The 16198-nt window shown below is 44.8% G+C and overlaps 1 protein-coding gene across 2 annotated transcripts in view; it reads left to right on the top strand.

Moving 5' to 3' along the window:
- The window catches only part of HGPT (Hypoxanthine-guanine phosphoribosyltransferase), a 50893-nt gene that overhangs the window by 22221 nt on the left and 12474 nt on the right, over positions 1-16198 (top strand). For both annotated transcript variants that reach the window (XM_087370984.1, XM_087370983.1), the window contains exon 3: positions 4051-4215. In XM_087370984.1, coding sequence (XP_087227110.1) covers positions 4051-4215 — 165 coding nt within the window. The remainder of the gene's footprint in view (positions 1-4050; positions 4216-16198) is intronic.

Genomic DNA, 16198 nt, shown 5'->3' with positions numbered 1-16198 from the left:
GCTTTCTAGAATGCAAATGTGTGCAATGAATGTAGAAATTTGACACTGATTGGGCCCTCAAATGGGGAAAGAGCGCCCTCATGTTCGATGTATATGCAAGGTGAGAGAGAGAAGTTATGCATACATGCAAGGCTTAGAGAATGAATGGCAGCAAAGGAGACCATGTAACAGGCGGTCTTGCTTGCAGATCATCTGAAGGGTGAAGAGCAGTAGGTTGTAGGGTCAGAGGAATCAAGGATCAAGGAGCGAACTGTGCCCTACCATTGGCTGTCCACCGGAGCAGCAAGGAGGTGTGTTTGCAAGGCATCACTATGTAACTCACTGAAGCTCTAGGATAGCAGGCAGGCTAACAATGTTTTGAAGCTGCCACGAGGAGGTAGGAGAAAGAAAAAGAGTTTATTAACGTCCACGGAAGACCAAGAAGTCTATTGGACAACTTGAGAAACCAACTAGTACATCAGCTTCGGGAGGGCACGGGGCAGTTCCATTTATTTAAAGTACCTATGTGGTAACCTAGATAAAACATACATAGATATAGCTGGCCATACATCAGTTTAAGATTGAGAGTCTTTTGGTTTTGATTTAAATTCTTTAATGAGTGCTACTCCTTCACGATAAAGTGCCCATTTACCGTCCTTCCTGGCAGCCCGAACCTTTGCTAATTCCCTTGCCTTATCCTTTAGTTGAGCTCTTGTGAGTTCTTCGGCTATCCATATCTTAGTTCCTTTCATCTTGTGAGATTGTTGTAGTACTTTTTTACGTATGTCTCATGAGTTGAATGTAAATGATAGCTTGACCATTACACCGACCTATTTGGACTACTCAAGCCTCACCATCATCATCAGGATTGTCAGGGTTGTCATCTGCGTCAGCTGTCCAATCAATAGTAGGCATGGCTGCTTTGACGCGTGCAAAGGTATCATTGAATGATTCATCTTCTTTTATACCATCATCTGGAAGCCCTCCAATTCTGATTTTCAAAGCATTATCCTTTCTAGCTGCATGTTCTTTAATTTCTTCTTGAATATCAGCTTTGTTGACCTTTGCATCAAACTCCACAATCACTTCTTGCTTGGCTGTCTGCACTTCAGTTTGAACTAGATTCTTAACTATAGAGACTAGTTGGGGGGTAGGGGGGAAAGCATTGCATGACTTTACAACCTCGTCAATGACTTCCTTCTTACCAGGTCCTTCCAAAACTTGAATTGTAGTTATGGCATTTGCCAGCTGCATCCTTAGCTCTCTCACTTGATCGTGTAAGAAGCAAATTGTTCATGATACCCAATAATGGGTTGGTCAAAAAGACCACCTCGTCCATAGATATGTGCATACGGGGAAGGCGTCCTGGCTGCAACTGTGGCGTATTGGGCTTTGCTATTGGAAGTTGCTGGAATAGAGGGTGATTTTGAAGAGGAGGGTAGGCTGGGCCATTCTTTACTGGCCATATCTCCTGTTACCCCCTGGCTGAGCTAACCCCCTAGTTGAGCTGGGGGTTCAGCCCAGCTAGGGGTTCCTAATTCACGAGCCTACCTACAACCTTGCTGGTGACGACAGACTGTCTACGAGAGGGGGTAAGGGAGGAGTAGACAAGAGCTATGGGAGGAGAGATAGGAGAGCAGCAGATGGAGAGCTATTGGAGATGGGAGAGATAGGAGAGGAGCGGATGGAGAGCTATTGGAGGGACGGGGATAAGCTCAGATGGAAACACCGGGAAGCAATGGATCAGCAACGGGATCAGCGACGACGGATTAGATGATGGGAGCAACGATGATGGGATCAGCGACGACGGCAATGGGATCAGTGACGACAACCTGGCGACGAGCGATGGTGACGGGATCAGTGACGAGAGAAAAAGGAGAGAAAGGCACAGGAGAGCTGCAAGTGATCTTTGGAGAAAACCCTGCTACATTTTGGGGAAAACCTCGGAACAAACAGGCTGCTCGAGAGCTGAATTGGACAGCTCAACATCCACGAGAACTGGAGCACAAGGGAGTCGATGAACTGCTCCACTACCCTGCTCCTAAGGTGCAACATTGGGCTGGATATCCTGCTCCATCAGCCACCAAAACTGCAGTGAACTGAACCACCAAAACTACAAAACCACTAGAGTAGTTTTGTAGCGGTAGGGATCGGCATCTAGGCAGCATCTTGCTGCTGATGGTGGCACATTGGGCACACGTTCGTACAAGGTTTTGTCCATCTTTGGATCCACATATATTTACTGTTTCTACTCTCATGAGCATATTTCAATAATTGTTGGCATAACTCTCTATGCACTTGTACACATTAAGGAAAGAAGTGAGATTTGGAATATCATTGTGTGGTTTCTGTGCATATGTTGTCATTATTCTTCTGCTGCATGGAGAGTTTGCTGTAGCAAGCAACCTCCATCTCTGTTTTCTAACATAGTATCAGAGCCCTGAGGAAGATTCACAAGTGTTGGAAGGTGGAAGGTGAGAACCTTTGGAAGAAGATCTTGGTTCAAGCTTGTAGAAATCAACTTCTATTTCTGAAGGATAGGTACCCTTGCAAGGAGGGTGATCAAGATTCAGACAAGTGTACCGCTCTGAAGCCCTTCATTTCCTTGCCATGGCTGCTAGACTTCCCATCCCAAGCTTTGGAAAATCGGGCAAGCTTGATAGATGCAACTACCTGCTTTGGAAGATGAAGATTCGGAGCCACCTGGGTGGTTCGGATGATCTGAGAGATTACGATGGGAGTGAAATGAGAACTGCTCTTGCTGCATCAGCCTCTCCTTAGCATCCAACAGATGGCTGTCCTGCTCCCAGAGGTGGACTGAATTGACCAAAGACTGAAGTGAAGAATGAGCCCTGGAGGGGCTCCTTTTATAGGCTGGTAGAGCTCTAGGCTGGCTGACTTTTACTGTCTCTACCAGCCGACCCAGTTTGTGAACCCTACAGATTGGCCGCCGTGGTAGATGCCTATAAATAGGCTGGTCCATTTCCTTTGCAACTCTGCCGCATGGCAGATCTGCTTATTCCTCATATCTGTTGTTCCTGTTCCAGTCCTTCTGCACCTGCTGCAGACCTTTTCCAGGCCCTTGCACATGTGCCTTCTGTCCGTACATATTTGCCAGGTGCCCCTGCAGAGATCGGACCTCCAGATCGTCTCCAAACCAACTGCTCCAGATTGTTGTGCAACCTGCAGATCTGGTCTGCTCTCTGTTTGACTGCTCTGGACCTTCCATAGAGCCTGTGATCACTGCTCGTGTTGCTACTGGCTGCTGCGCAGCTGGCTGCTGCTTGCAGACCAGATCTGAACACGTAGTCAGCTCCACACTGACCCAAAAAACAATCGCAGTCTTTCCACGTGTCAGTCCGAATCGACTCTCCTTTGCTCTGCCCAGCCCATGTGCTGCCAATGTGGCAGCTTTGCATTTCTTATTAGATCTACCCATGTGACAGACCTACTCACTGCTCACTTGGTATCTGACCTATGCTGGTACACCTCCCCGATGGTCTCCTTCTTTAGGGGCTCACAGTGGGGAGGTGACCATAGAGCACGAACGTTGGTCAATTTACGCCGTCCTAGCAGTGGCTCTCCGTCGGACTAATGCTCTGTCAGCCCCGTTAGTTGTAATTGCATGTGTATGTATGTATTATACCTTCATGTGTGCTCATGTATGCACTTGTGTGTACACATGCACGTACACATACACATACACAGATTCACGTGATTTAAATATCAACCTTGAGAAGTATTGCATTTACACGTAGCTTGTTTGTAGGAGATTTATTCCAATTATTTTAGGTAATCCTGTGTATGTGTACATGTGTACACATGCACGTACACATACATAGATTTATGTGATTTAAATACCAACCTTGAGAAGTATTGCAATTATTTACACCTAGCTTGTTTGTAGGAGATTTATTCCAATTATTTTAGGTAAAGTTTACTCTTTTGTTAAGAACATCAATGCAAAGCACAAGGCAATGCTCATACTTCTAAAAGATCCTTGTATTTGAGATAAGATTGATGATTTGGTTGATTCTATCATTCTAAATTATTAATGTGTTTGTGATCCAGGTAGAGGATATTATTGATACCGGAATTACGTTATCTCGCTTGGTGACCCATTTGAATGAAAAGGGAGCAGCTTCTATATCTGTCTGTGCTCTCCTTGACAAAGTGTCTCGCAGAAAACTTCCACTACAACTTCCAGTTGGTGGCAGATTTTATCGAGGCTTTGAGGTACTATTTTCACCAGATATCTACATCCCTCCTATATATGATAAAAGGGAAAAATGATATAAGTTAGTGGGTTGGGGTTAGGAATTATGTGCTACTTGACAGTGGGTTTTCTCCTCAGGGTTTTAAAGGCCACTTACGAAGACTTTATACAAGTGCACCCAAACTCATTGTGAGACCTAATCTTGTTTCAGCTTCCTCTTGCTTAACTACTTGTATACTCTCTCTCTCTCTCTCTCTCTCTCTCTCTCTCTCTCACGCGTGCGTGTGCTCTCTTTGCAGTTGCAACAGAGTCTCGTGGAGATTATGCAAGCTCCTCTTGGTAGTAATGCCCCTCTTGGCAGTATTGCTCTGCCCCTGCTTTCCCCTGCGTAGAGGAAAGTGTAATCTGCAGAATAAGAACCAGCTTCCACAGGAGAGGTGGAAAAAGGCAGATGGACCAGTCCAAGAATTTCAAGAAAGACTAGAATCTTTATGATTTGCTTAATAGGGGAAATAGAAAATGAAGGTCACACATGCCTATAGCATACATGCATATTAGGAAATAGAAAATGAAGGGCACACATGCCTATAGCATACATGCATACATACAAGGCAGATGGACCAGTCCAAGAATTTCAAGGAAGACTAGAATCTTTATGATTTGCTTAATAAGGGAAATAGAAAATGAAGGGCACACATGCCTATAGCATACATGCAGATTTAGATTTAGATGCTCGTTGGGGAGAGACTAAAATGAAAACGTTTATAGACTTCACAAGCAGTTGTAGCTTGAATGAAGAGATTTTGGACTACCTTTTGATTAGCCTTCTCCTTTAGTGCTAGCCTTCGTCATGGCTGAGTCTGCCCTTCACCTCCGGAGTGCCGACAGAAACTCAGTACGAAGACTTTGTATAAATGGATGCTCAAGTATGTGTGGGTGTGTGGATTTGTAGGTGTGAGAGCATATTTTTATACTATGGTCTACACCCACTGTTGGGCGTTGATGACGTTAGTGGGGATGTCATAGTAGCTAGTCCCTGCTATGCATGATGGAGTTTATGGTTTTCAACCTTGTGAGCGACTATCATGAGATTGAAACTGCACTATGTTGTGTTTTTAGAGGATGAGTTTGGGAATGTTCCTGGATTCATCTAGGTATATTAGGAAAAGTACAAAGAAAATTACATTAGCAATGCCCTCAGCCTAAGAGTCCTTATGAGTCAACCAGCCAAGCAATTTTGGGATACCGCAGTAAAACTCTGGACATGGCCAACTGGCTGGCCAAGAACATACGTTTATGGATTTTTGAAGATGGATGTACAAAGCTGCCATAAAAGTGTCCTAGGACATTTTTATGTCCTTCTGCCAAACTAGTGTTAAGGCTTCTCCAAATGTGTCACACAGACCTGACATTGACTATGTGAATGTGGAAAGGACACCTTAATCAAGAATCGATTATCTTCGGCGATTTGCACTTGCTAATAATAATGTCCAGCTAGTACAATCTATGATTGAAAAGTAGATTCATGGTAGTAAAGCCAAATGCATGGGCACAAGTGGTGGAAAGAAAAAATGCAGACATGCAATCACCTTGGGTAGGGCGACAGAGAACATTGTGGCTCCAGGATTCTTTGGAAAGCAGGCTTATAGTGGGGGTGAGACTCGGGTGAGACAATGCAATTCATGTGGTTTTGTTTTGATGATGTGACACATACTTGGCATCTAAGGAAGAGCATTGTGAATCCGCCCATGGTGCCTCTACAACAATGGCTAGTCGACAATGGGGCTAACATGAACCAGCAGGAAGTGGATGCATTAAAAAAAGGAGGCTACATGTTGGGGGTCCACGAAGTGCAAGCAGATAATGTGGTCTCACAAAGTACTCCTAATATAGGTGATGTTGTGACGAGGGAATAAGAATACAAAGAAAAAGGATTTCTGCCAGCAGCAAAAGGCAGGGGAAGCTCTCCTGGTTGGAGACTTCAACGTGAACTTATTTCCAGAGGTAGATTTAGATGAGGCAAGGATGTCTCGAGTTTTTGCAGATAGGTGAGCCCTAATCACATCGTATGGGGCATGCATTCCAAGACATGGGTAGGATACACGATGTTATAATTTCTAATGCTTTGGATTGATGGCCCTCCTCAAACGTAGTTGACTACCTCTTGGGATCTCTTGCCTTCACCTCGCACATAACAGACTTCTCTGTCTCGCCACCACCTCCAGGTGCAGATCACACCTCTCTCTTTTTAAATATATCCATTTTCTCCATTTCCTATCTTACGATGTACACTGTGACACCATCTATGCACACTAATATCATGACAAGTGAAATCACAAACTGGACAAGATACAATACCAAAAGGTTCTCCTACTATATGCCTAGCACATCTAGATCTCTGAGCCCGTGTGCTCCACCTCGAGCTTATGTAGAGTCTCTGTCCAGATTTCAGCATCTTACTGCCTTGGAAGACAGCCTAGGCTTCAGCCAATGATGAGGTCTCCTGCTGCTCGTTTCTGCTCAGTGTAGGCTGCACTTGCTGGATGCAAAATGAGGCCATTTGCCTCTGCTTTTTTAGGGCTGGGATGCCCCCCCAAAATGCCTGACCAGTAGGGGGTTTGTACCGACCTTTATGGCCGACTTCTACTCTTTGCAGAGGCCAGCCCCTAGGTCTGATTCAACCAGGGCCTGGTTGGCTGGCTCCAACCAGCCCAACCAGCCCTCCTATTTGGCCAACCCTGCTGCTGGCTGTCCCCACCATGTGATGCGCCATATGCTGGCCCTGTTGCAGGCTCTGTTGCAGGCTCTGTTGCAGGTCATAACCCTACACATCTCGCCAAAAACCTCGTTATCAGTGCGCCTTTGCCCTGGGAGAACCTCGCCATATTGCGCCATCTTCCAACGCCTACTGGCCCTTGTCCAAGGCCTCGACTCTGCGCTGACATGCTGCCATATACTGATGCCATAGATCTGTCTACTTCTGGAGCTCCCCGAGTCGCTGATTTGCTCTCAGAGAGCTATTGTTCCTCCAGGTATGTACCCAGAAGTGCTGCCCACACGACAGCCTTGATGCTTCCATGTGGCAGCCCCTTATCTTCTCTTTTCTTTGTCTCATCCCTGCCCCCATGGCCATGATGCTGTCCATGTGGCATTCTCTCAAACCCCAAGTTCACCCCCCCAAATGCTCTCCTCATATGGGGGCTCACAAACGGAGAGGTGACCTCTATATTTCCAACAACAAGGTTGTCCATTATCACCAACCTTGTTTGGCCTCTACATAGATGAACTCGAGACTTTCATTGGGATACTAGGGGGGTTAGGTTGTTGTCTCGCCAGCTCCTTGATTTAGATCTTCCTATATGTAGATGATGTGGTCTTAATGTCATCCTCAACAGAAGGCCTCCAACGACACTTGGATGCACTACATACCTTCTGCGAGACACATGACTTGAAGGTCAACCTTGGTAAAACCAAGATTATGATCTTCAACACATGTCGAGCAACCATGCACAGAGAATATTTCATGCTGGACGGATTACTGGTGGAGATTGTCGCATCATATAAATACTTGGGGGTTCTTTTCTTTGGCTCGATTTTCATGATGCACCTAGCGATGTAGGCACGACTGAGCAGGGAATACACTACACTTGCTAGACTCAAGCGGCAATGCTTTTACTCTTCATTTCCAAGATCCTCGGCCAAGTCTCTTCTCTTTGACTCCTTGGTCTGCCTGGCAGGCATGTCTGGTGGTGCTTGTTGGGAGTCCGACCTATTAGAGGTAGATTGAACTTGAGTGGAGAGGCATCAAGTTTTCTAGCTATCATGGATGATCCGCAATAAGCCGTGTCCCACATCAGATATTTCGATTTTAGTTGGGAGCATCCCTACTTCAGCTTGGCGCAGAATCTAGGTTATCACATACCTCTATCGAGTTAGGTTTATGGCTCTCATACCGCGGGCCAACGTAGGTTTCCATGGCTGGTCCTATCTTCATCCACGACTTTAGTAGCCCAAGGCAATTAGAGGTGTTGGTACACGCGTAAATGTACAAGCTCGAAGAACACCTTTGAGAGAAACAAGCCAACTCAAGTGCTCTTGAATTGATTGTATAGTATCATGATGGAGGAAGGTGACTTAATGTATAATTACATCATGAACGTCAAAGTGGTTGTTGTGAATTGTTCGAGGTAGACGGTTAGAGGATGTGTACCAATGCACTACCGAGGCTCCCATTCAGCATGGTTCCATGAACCAATTTGCTTGAACTTAAATGTGGTTCCTTGTCCTTGTCCAAGAGGGGAAGGTATGATAAAACTGTGGATAATTGGGAAGGCGTATGAGTAATGTTCCAAGACTTTTTTTACTCAAAAGGAGATCGACTAAGAATCATCGTCCTCACATTGAAGGAGCAAGAGTGAATGAAATAGTGGAGACAAGGTGGAAGAGCTTTGGAAGTCTCTGAGTTTAGAGAGAGAGAGTATGTGGCAACTAGATCTCAGGACTAGGACAAGGGCCAATCCCAATCAAAGGCTCAACTTCCACGTCCACAATTGGGAGCAACAATAAATTCTCCATCTCATTCTATAGAAACAGGTAGTATTGCAGGATAGGTACCAATGCAACTGGCAATAGCTTTCTCCCCCCCCCCCCAATAAGTAGCAATTCAAGCTGCCACATAATCTCTCTCTAAACTCAAAGACTTTTAAGGCCTTCCATTGTTGCACCCACTCTTGCTCCTTCAGTATGAAGATGACGGTTCTTAGTCGATCTCTTTTTGGAGTGATTGTAATCTTTGACCAGTTGACTTCTACCAAGGAAATTGACACCATATCTTTAGTGTCTTGGAACATTACTTTACATCATATCATATCACCATAGTGATCATCTATAATACCAATGCAACATGGGGGTCGCAAATGTGCATGATCTTGTAGTCTACCTCACTAAGAGTCGATAGCCTACCACTTGCCTTGCCACTCAATTACTCAGGTCTTGTGATCGTACGACAAGAATGGTCATGTGTGATATGTCAATGAAAGATGGGAGGCTCTAGCAAGAGCACACCCTTGCCCAATTGTGATACTATATGAAATCGACTCCATCTCTACCTCCAAACTCGATCTTCACATATCTCAGCTCCAATGACTTAGCCAAATTTCAACTCGATTTGCGCTCCCAATATAGCTCATTTCACATTATGCAGTTGGAGCTTGCTCAGGGCACCAAACCCATGAGCCTTATAGAGAACAAACCCTTGTTGCCTCTTGAGTCCACCACTTCGACACACGATGTTCAAATTCAAGTGCCCACTATGAACCCGAGCGTCCTACTTAAAGTAGCCCCAATCGTTCGTCGTTGTACTAGGGGCCAATCCCATGCCAAACTTGGTCTCTCCATTATAGCCCTTTACCTCCAATTCAAATTCACAATCAATTGTTCCACATGGTGTTTTTGGTTTGCTTATCGATATTCTGTAGTCCTTCCGAGCTCTTCATGAACAATCTTGAAAGGACCTCCTTTGCTTTGTAGAAGCCTTCCTTGATGATTCTAGCCCATGAGTCTTTGAATCTATAACTCCAATTGGCTACACTACCTTTTTTTCACAAGTCAATAGTATGTATGCCTTCAAGGGTGCAACTAGAACAACTACTTGGGCCGAGTCTCCATCTCTTGCAAGCACTTCGGCACAATCTCCTTATCTTCAAATCACATAGCCGATAAGCTTTGGTCTCATGGCTATATCCAAAAAGATGTGCAGCTTTATATGTGAGATTTAGCTTTGTCTTGACTTCCTTGCCAAAATGCACAAAATCATCAAAGTTGAAAACTCTTTAATGAGTAGTTATGAGCTCTTTATTTGGTATGCTTCAATGGAATCTTCCCTTCAACCGCCTTGGACATATTAACTCCCTACGCCTAAAAGACCTTGAAAGGTTTCATTACAAAATACTTCTGTGACACTCCATCCTCCTTGTCTTGACGTACGTGAGCAAATGATCCCAAATTTTCCACCCAACCAAGAGTGTGTGTCAGCCCCATTGATGCATCCCTCTTCTCTCTACTTGAGAGGGCCCTGGAAGTAACAAATTTATTCCATCTCCCTCACCCCGTCGCCCATGGGTTTTGTAGACTAACCTCGGTAACCCTTAGTCAAGGGAGCTGTTCATGGAAGCCCTTACTAAGGTACCTTACTAGCTTTAAGTGTACTCCCAAGGTCCAAGTTATAATTCCCCATTGCTCAATGCTCATAGGTCTAATCCGAGGACATCACCACCTCACTTAGGAAGTCATCACCACATTTCATTATAGGTATCATTTCTTTTCCCTTAATGTTTGGTTACGTCTTGAAAAATAATATCAAAAAACCATTCTTGAGTTTGTTTTCACTTATTAGTGTAGTATCTCATCCTTCCACTAAAGTAAATATTATTGGATAAAATATATGACTAGTACATTGTTCTTTTACATTAAGAAACCTTTTTGGTTCAAATGGAAGAGTTGGTGGTTCAGTCAAACCTATGAGAGCCTCTTGTTTGACTAAACTATCACTCTCAAGTAGTTTTCTCAAATTGGCTAACATGAAAAACCAAATGTACTCTACATTCTTTTGGTAGAGCTACTTTTAGGCAAGGTCACGATGCTGTTAAAACCTTGAAGGGTCCACAATACCTTGCACACAACTTAGCACACTTACCAGTCTTTCAGGCTTTGGGAAAATGGTATATCTTTAAATATATGTCTTTCCTTCTATGTGGCTTTTAGCTCTATCTTGAGCTCTTTTAACACTATCCTTGACATGTTTTAACATTTGATTCATGTCCTCAAGAAAGTCTTTGGGAGCTTATACCTTTTTCTTATGGAGTCCTCTAGCCAACGGGTGCTCTAGGCTGAAACCTATACTTTAACAAGAATGGACTATAGCCCGTTGTGGAAAGCCTAAAACTGTTATGGATGAATTCTAGAATTAGAGGATGCTCTTTTCAATTTGTTTGCCTTTAACAAAATACGCCTTTAGTGTATCTTCTAAAGTTTGATTGATTCTTCCTATTTGACTATCCCAAATGTACTCATATTTGACTTTGTTTCTTACCTATGAAAGATATCTGTCTATCAAATCTGCTCTTGACAAAAAATCTTGCCAATTTAAGGGGTTTCACATTTTTCCTAGTTGGTGTAAATTGACGTTAATCAACCTATCTACAATTGCCCACAAAAAGTCATGGCTCCTCCAAGTCCCAGGAAATCCACAAAGATGCTTTTCCATTTGCCAAATGGAATCTCTAATGGATGAAGCAAGCCGCCAACTTTAATTACTTGACACTTCCAAGAATTAGCACATACTCTTGGACATCCTTGCTCATATCATCTTCAATTATGTACTTTCCCACTTAGCAAATTTGTGGTGCTTCACCATTCTTGAAAGATTGGCACTACAATCGCAAACATTGAGATTTGTAGCACTAACATTCAACTGTTGTCTAAATTGTAGATATCTATGACTTTTACTCGTGCTTCACTTGTGTGATCCCTTTTACTACCTTACTTCCACATTAGAGAAGATCTAAATTGTAGATTTCTGCACCTTTTGCACGAGCTGCATCCTTGTGACCGCTTTTACTATCTTCAAAGTAGAGGGCATGATCATGCTCACAAGTATCCTTTAAAGGATTGAGAAAGCTCTATTAATTCACCATTGGTACTTAGTGCATCAGCTGCCACATTATACTTACTCTTGCATCAGAGTCAACCTAGCCCCTGGGACTCTCTAGTTGGGCTGGTTACACAACCATTTGGTACTTTCTTGATCCCAAATTAAGCATCATTTAAATTGTACCTCCATGTTCTTAGAGGGTGGATAATAATCAAACCCCCCTCCTTATAGCTTGATGATATGTTGTGCCAAATTTGGAATTTCTACTTTCAAAAGATGCAAGCCATCCTTGGATCGGTACTGCTCCCACATCAAAGCCACTCACATCCTTTTTCACCATAAAAGGTAGATATGGGTCCATCACCTTTAAAATTCATGCAGTGACTACTATACATCTCATATTCTCAAAGCTTTCTTTTCAATCTCTTGCTAGGTGAACCTCTTTTCCTTCCTTGATTATTGATCCATCATTGGAACAATTTGACATAGTAGCCACTGGGATAACCAATGGTTGATTGCTCTTATGTTGTATTGGGCGCTAGCCAATCCACGACAACATGAAGGAGGTATGGGGCAGGTTCGGGCCTGTTTTGGGCTTGTGCTGGGGCCTACCTAGTGCTGCCACTAGGCTGCCATCAGGGCAGCCAGTAGGCGCCCTGGTTGGGGGCCTTTTATAGCCCCTAGTCCCCAGTCGGCTGTACCTACCAACCTAGTCGGCTGCCCCCTACAATGCAATCGGTTGTCAAGGGCTGGGGGGAAAGCCTATATATAGGGCCCCTCTCCCCCCCCCCCCCCCCCATTCTCTCCATCTCAGCGGTCAGCAGTTCCCTCAGCTCAGTAGAGTTTTTCTCCAGCAGTTGAGGAGTTTTCCTGAGATCCTTGTGCAAGTCTCTCTTGTTTCCAGTTCTGCTCTGTAAGTGTTTGCTGTCTTCTCTCCATTGTTGCTCAGCACTGCTGCGCTTCTCACATATATGTGCAGACCAGTAAACAGATAATGCTCCAAGAGAGATATAGAACCAGCATAAGATATGTTCCATCAAATCGTGGTCCTTTGTCCATACCAAAAGGTTCCCTACTCTCTCCTTGGCACGTCTAGATCCCTGAGCCCGTGTGCTCCTCATCGAGCTTCTATAGACTTAGTCACTGTCCCTTGATCCCTGCACCTTGCTGCCCTGGATGTCAGCCTAGCTGTGCAGCCCCTTCCAAGCTCCATCTGCAGCTCCTCAGCCCTCCTTCCTCCTAGATGTAGGCCCAAAGGATGCTGTCCTGCTGATGCTCTGCTCTAGTGGATATCTTGATCCCGGTACCTTGCTGCCCTACAAGATAGCCAAGGGTGCAACCCTTGTGCTTTGTCTGCATTACACAGCTCCCATGGTCCTCCTGGATGTAGGCCCAAGCCTTGCTGCTCCGCTGCTCCTGTCTGCTCCTGAAGTCTGCATACAATGCATGCCTCAAGGGCCCTCTTTATAGAGTGGGCGAATTCCCCCCCAAACTGGCTGACTTGCAGCCCTTCCCAACCAACTTGGGGCTCCTTTCTGGCCGATCAGGAGCCCCCAACCAACCGACCTGGGGGTCGGCCTGGTTGGCTGCCTTGACCAGGGTTTGCTGCCCCTGTCTGTCCACGTGGCAAGCAGCCAGTGGACCGGGCTATTCCAGCCATAGTGGGACCCATTTCTGGCCATGGACCAGGCCGATAAGTCCTACAAAACATGCCTGCATACTCTAATATCCTCGCCATCTGGTAAACCCTGTTCAAGTTCTAGGACCCTTGCCAAGTCACTGTAAACGTGCTGCCAACAGTCCATACTGTCCTTCCTGTAGGCGCTTCTTGTCCCTCGTTACTCTCCTGCCCTGGAACCTCTGCCAAAGGCTACATCTGCTGCAGACAATCTGTACCTCTGCTGACATCATCTACCACATCATCGCAGCTGCTTCTGGCATCATTCCATGCAATGCTGATGCAGAGGCTATCGATGCCTATTGCTAGAAAATGATCAAGATACAATTAACATTAAGATGCAATTGATTATGGCACATATATCTTCACCAAACAAGGTTGTAGAACTAAAGAAATGTTATGGGTTCCGAGAGAGGGCACAAACAATACTCGAAAAGAGTGCATCCCTCCTTTGCCATTTGGAATGATGTTAAGGTTGCCTTCACCACGAACTTTGATGATAGAGCTATCACCGATATAGACATCCCCCCCGGAGATCACAAAATCCTACAGCCCAGCTAGAGGACTCATATTACGGGATGCACCACTGTCAACGATCTAGGTCCGGATATCTTTGGCTAGAAGAGAAGGAACCCCCTCTCCAACAGAGGAAGCAAGAGAATCGATCAATTCAATATGCACAAAAGTAGGAGTTATAGCAGCAGAGGAAGAACCCAGATCCTTGGAAGAATTGGTACCTTTGTTGTTGACCCAATAAGGGCACTTCCTCTAGTAATGGCCTTTCTCGCCATAGTGATTATAGGATCGCTCTGCCTTACGTGCCTCCTTCTTTGCTTTGGTCCCTGTATCAGGGGTTCGACAACCTTGATTCTCTCCCGGTTGCGGAGCTGCTAGAGCATCGGATCCACCGCCATGGGAGGAACTCTGAAACTGCTCCTCTTGATCCAGAACCATAGGCACCAATTCTTCCCAAGTGAGAGTACTCATCCTACCACTATTGATCAGTGAAGAATAAAAAGCAGATTACTAGGAAGTGAGATGAGAAAGTAGAGTAATGGCCATATCTTTAGATGACATTTCCTTCCCGGCTTGCAGTATCTCTTGTTGGAGTTCCTAAAGCTTATTGATATGTTCCCACCTAGAGGAAGACTTAGCAAGATCCAATATCCTCATCTGAACCTCAAGAGAGACCCTCTTCATAGGGGAGTCTTGTTTTACCTCTTCATAGGGGAAGTCTTGTTTTAGGGAGGCCAGATGCTTCCAAATACTCTTGGTTGCCGTCATGTGCTTCACAATAATGGGAGAATACAGTTCAGGAAGATGAATGAACGTACCCTTGCGTTGATGCGGTCCCAAATCTGAGCTAGATTCTGGGCTTCATTCCGATCCATAATACCTAAACTTTCTTCAAGGGGATCCGGCCTCTTGACACCTATCAGAATGAGTGTAATACCGACTCCATCATGACTCGCCAAATGCCATAATTGTTTCCCTCCAGTTGATAGTTGTCACGAAACGTGGGCAAAACAGGAATCTTCACCTTGTTTTCTGACAATCCTTGCAGAGAAGCGAGTGGGGTAGAAGGGGAGATAACGGGGAAGATCGGGGGGAGGAGAGTAGTGTTGGGAATTGTGTGAACAAGGGCTTGCTCTAGCAGTCATATGATTGTGTGTATGTGTGTGTGTGAGATTGTGTGAAGCACACTTGGTGCTATGAGGTGTCTGGACATGGCACATGTGATGATGTCATGCAAGGCCCCCACTTGTGGAGGTGCCTTTGATTTAGGAGTTCCTATGATGTGGGAGTTATCTCCTTTGATGTAGGAGAGATGACTGCAATAATAGTGATACAAGAAGATGGCATGTACGAAACATGATTTTTGGGGCATATGTGATACAGACCACTCTATGGAGTAGAGGTGTGGGGTGGGAGTATATCATCCTCGAAATGGAATGATTTGGAAAAAATGCAAAAATCTTTTATTAGGAGACACCTTGGCATCAAGGCTACTACACCCTACTCTCTGCTACTTCTAGAGACAAGATGCTTACCCATAGAGTTACATGCTTTAAAGAAGGTACTCAGATACATTACAAAGGTCAAAGGCATGGATGCTGAAAGGCTGCCAAAGAGGGCATGGGGAGAAAGTCAAAAGTCCCAAAAGACAAACAAGAGCAAGATTTTGGCATCTGGATGGGCACTAGATCTGAGAAATTGGTTCAGGAAGTGGGAGGTAGAGGAGTACTTGAACTACTCACCAGAGGAGGTAGATGAAGATGCTTTTCATCGTGACCTGCTGAATGCACTACACAGGAAATGACAAACAGCTAAAAATAGAGATAAGTTCGAGTACTACTGCATATTTATCAACCCCCAATATTGGCCCACTTATACGGCAGAGGAGTCAGCCACGCAGAAGTACATTTGCACACCTATGGCAATGCATAAGCGGAGGGCTTTGGCTTCACTTCGCACCCGATCACACCAGCTGCAAATTGAAATAGGAGGATGGAAAGACATGCCAAGAGAGAGTAGAATATGCCAATTATGTGACCAGGGTATGCCAGAAACAGAAGAACACATGGTAATGATATGCCCTTACTATGCACACATTAGGAAAAAGTTCAGCTCTCTTCTTGAGGGACATAAAAGACTGGCTGATTTGCTACATAAG

The sequence above is a fragment of the Dipteris shenzhenensis genome, chromosome 32 (genome assembly GCF_047967505.1).
Source record: "Dipteris shenzhenensis isolate YYH24624 ecotype China chromosome 32, Dip_SZ_1.0, whole genome shotgun sequence".
Lineage (NCBI taxonomy): Eukaryota > Viridiplantae > Streptophyta > Polypodiopsida > Gleicheniales > Dipteridaceae > Dipteris > Dipteris shenzhenensis.
The sequence above is the reverse complement of the archived record's forward strand: the minus strand, read 5'-3'. Positions and strand labels throughout refer to the sequence as shown.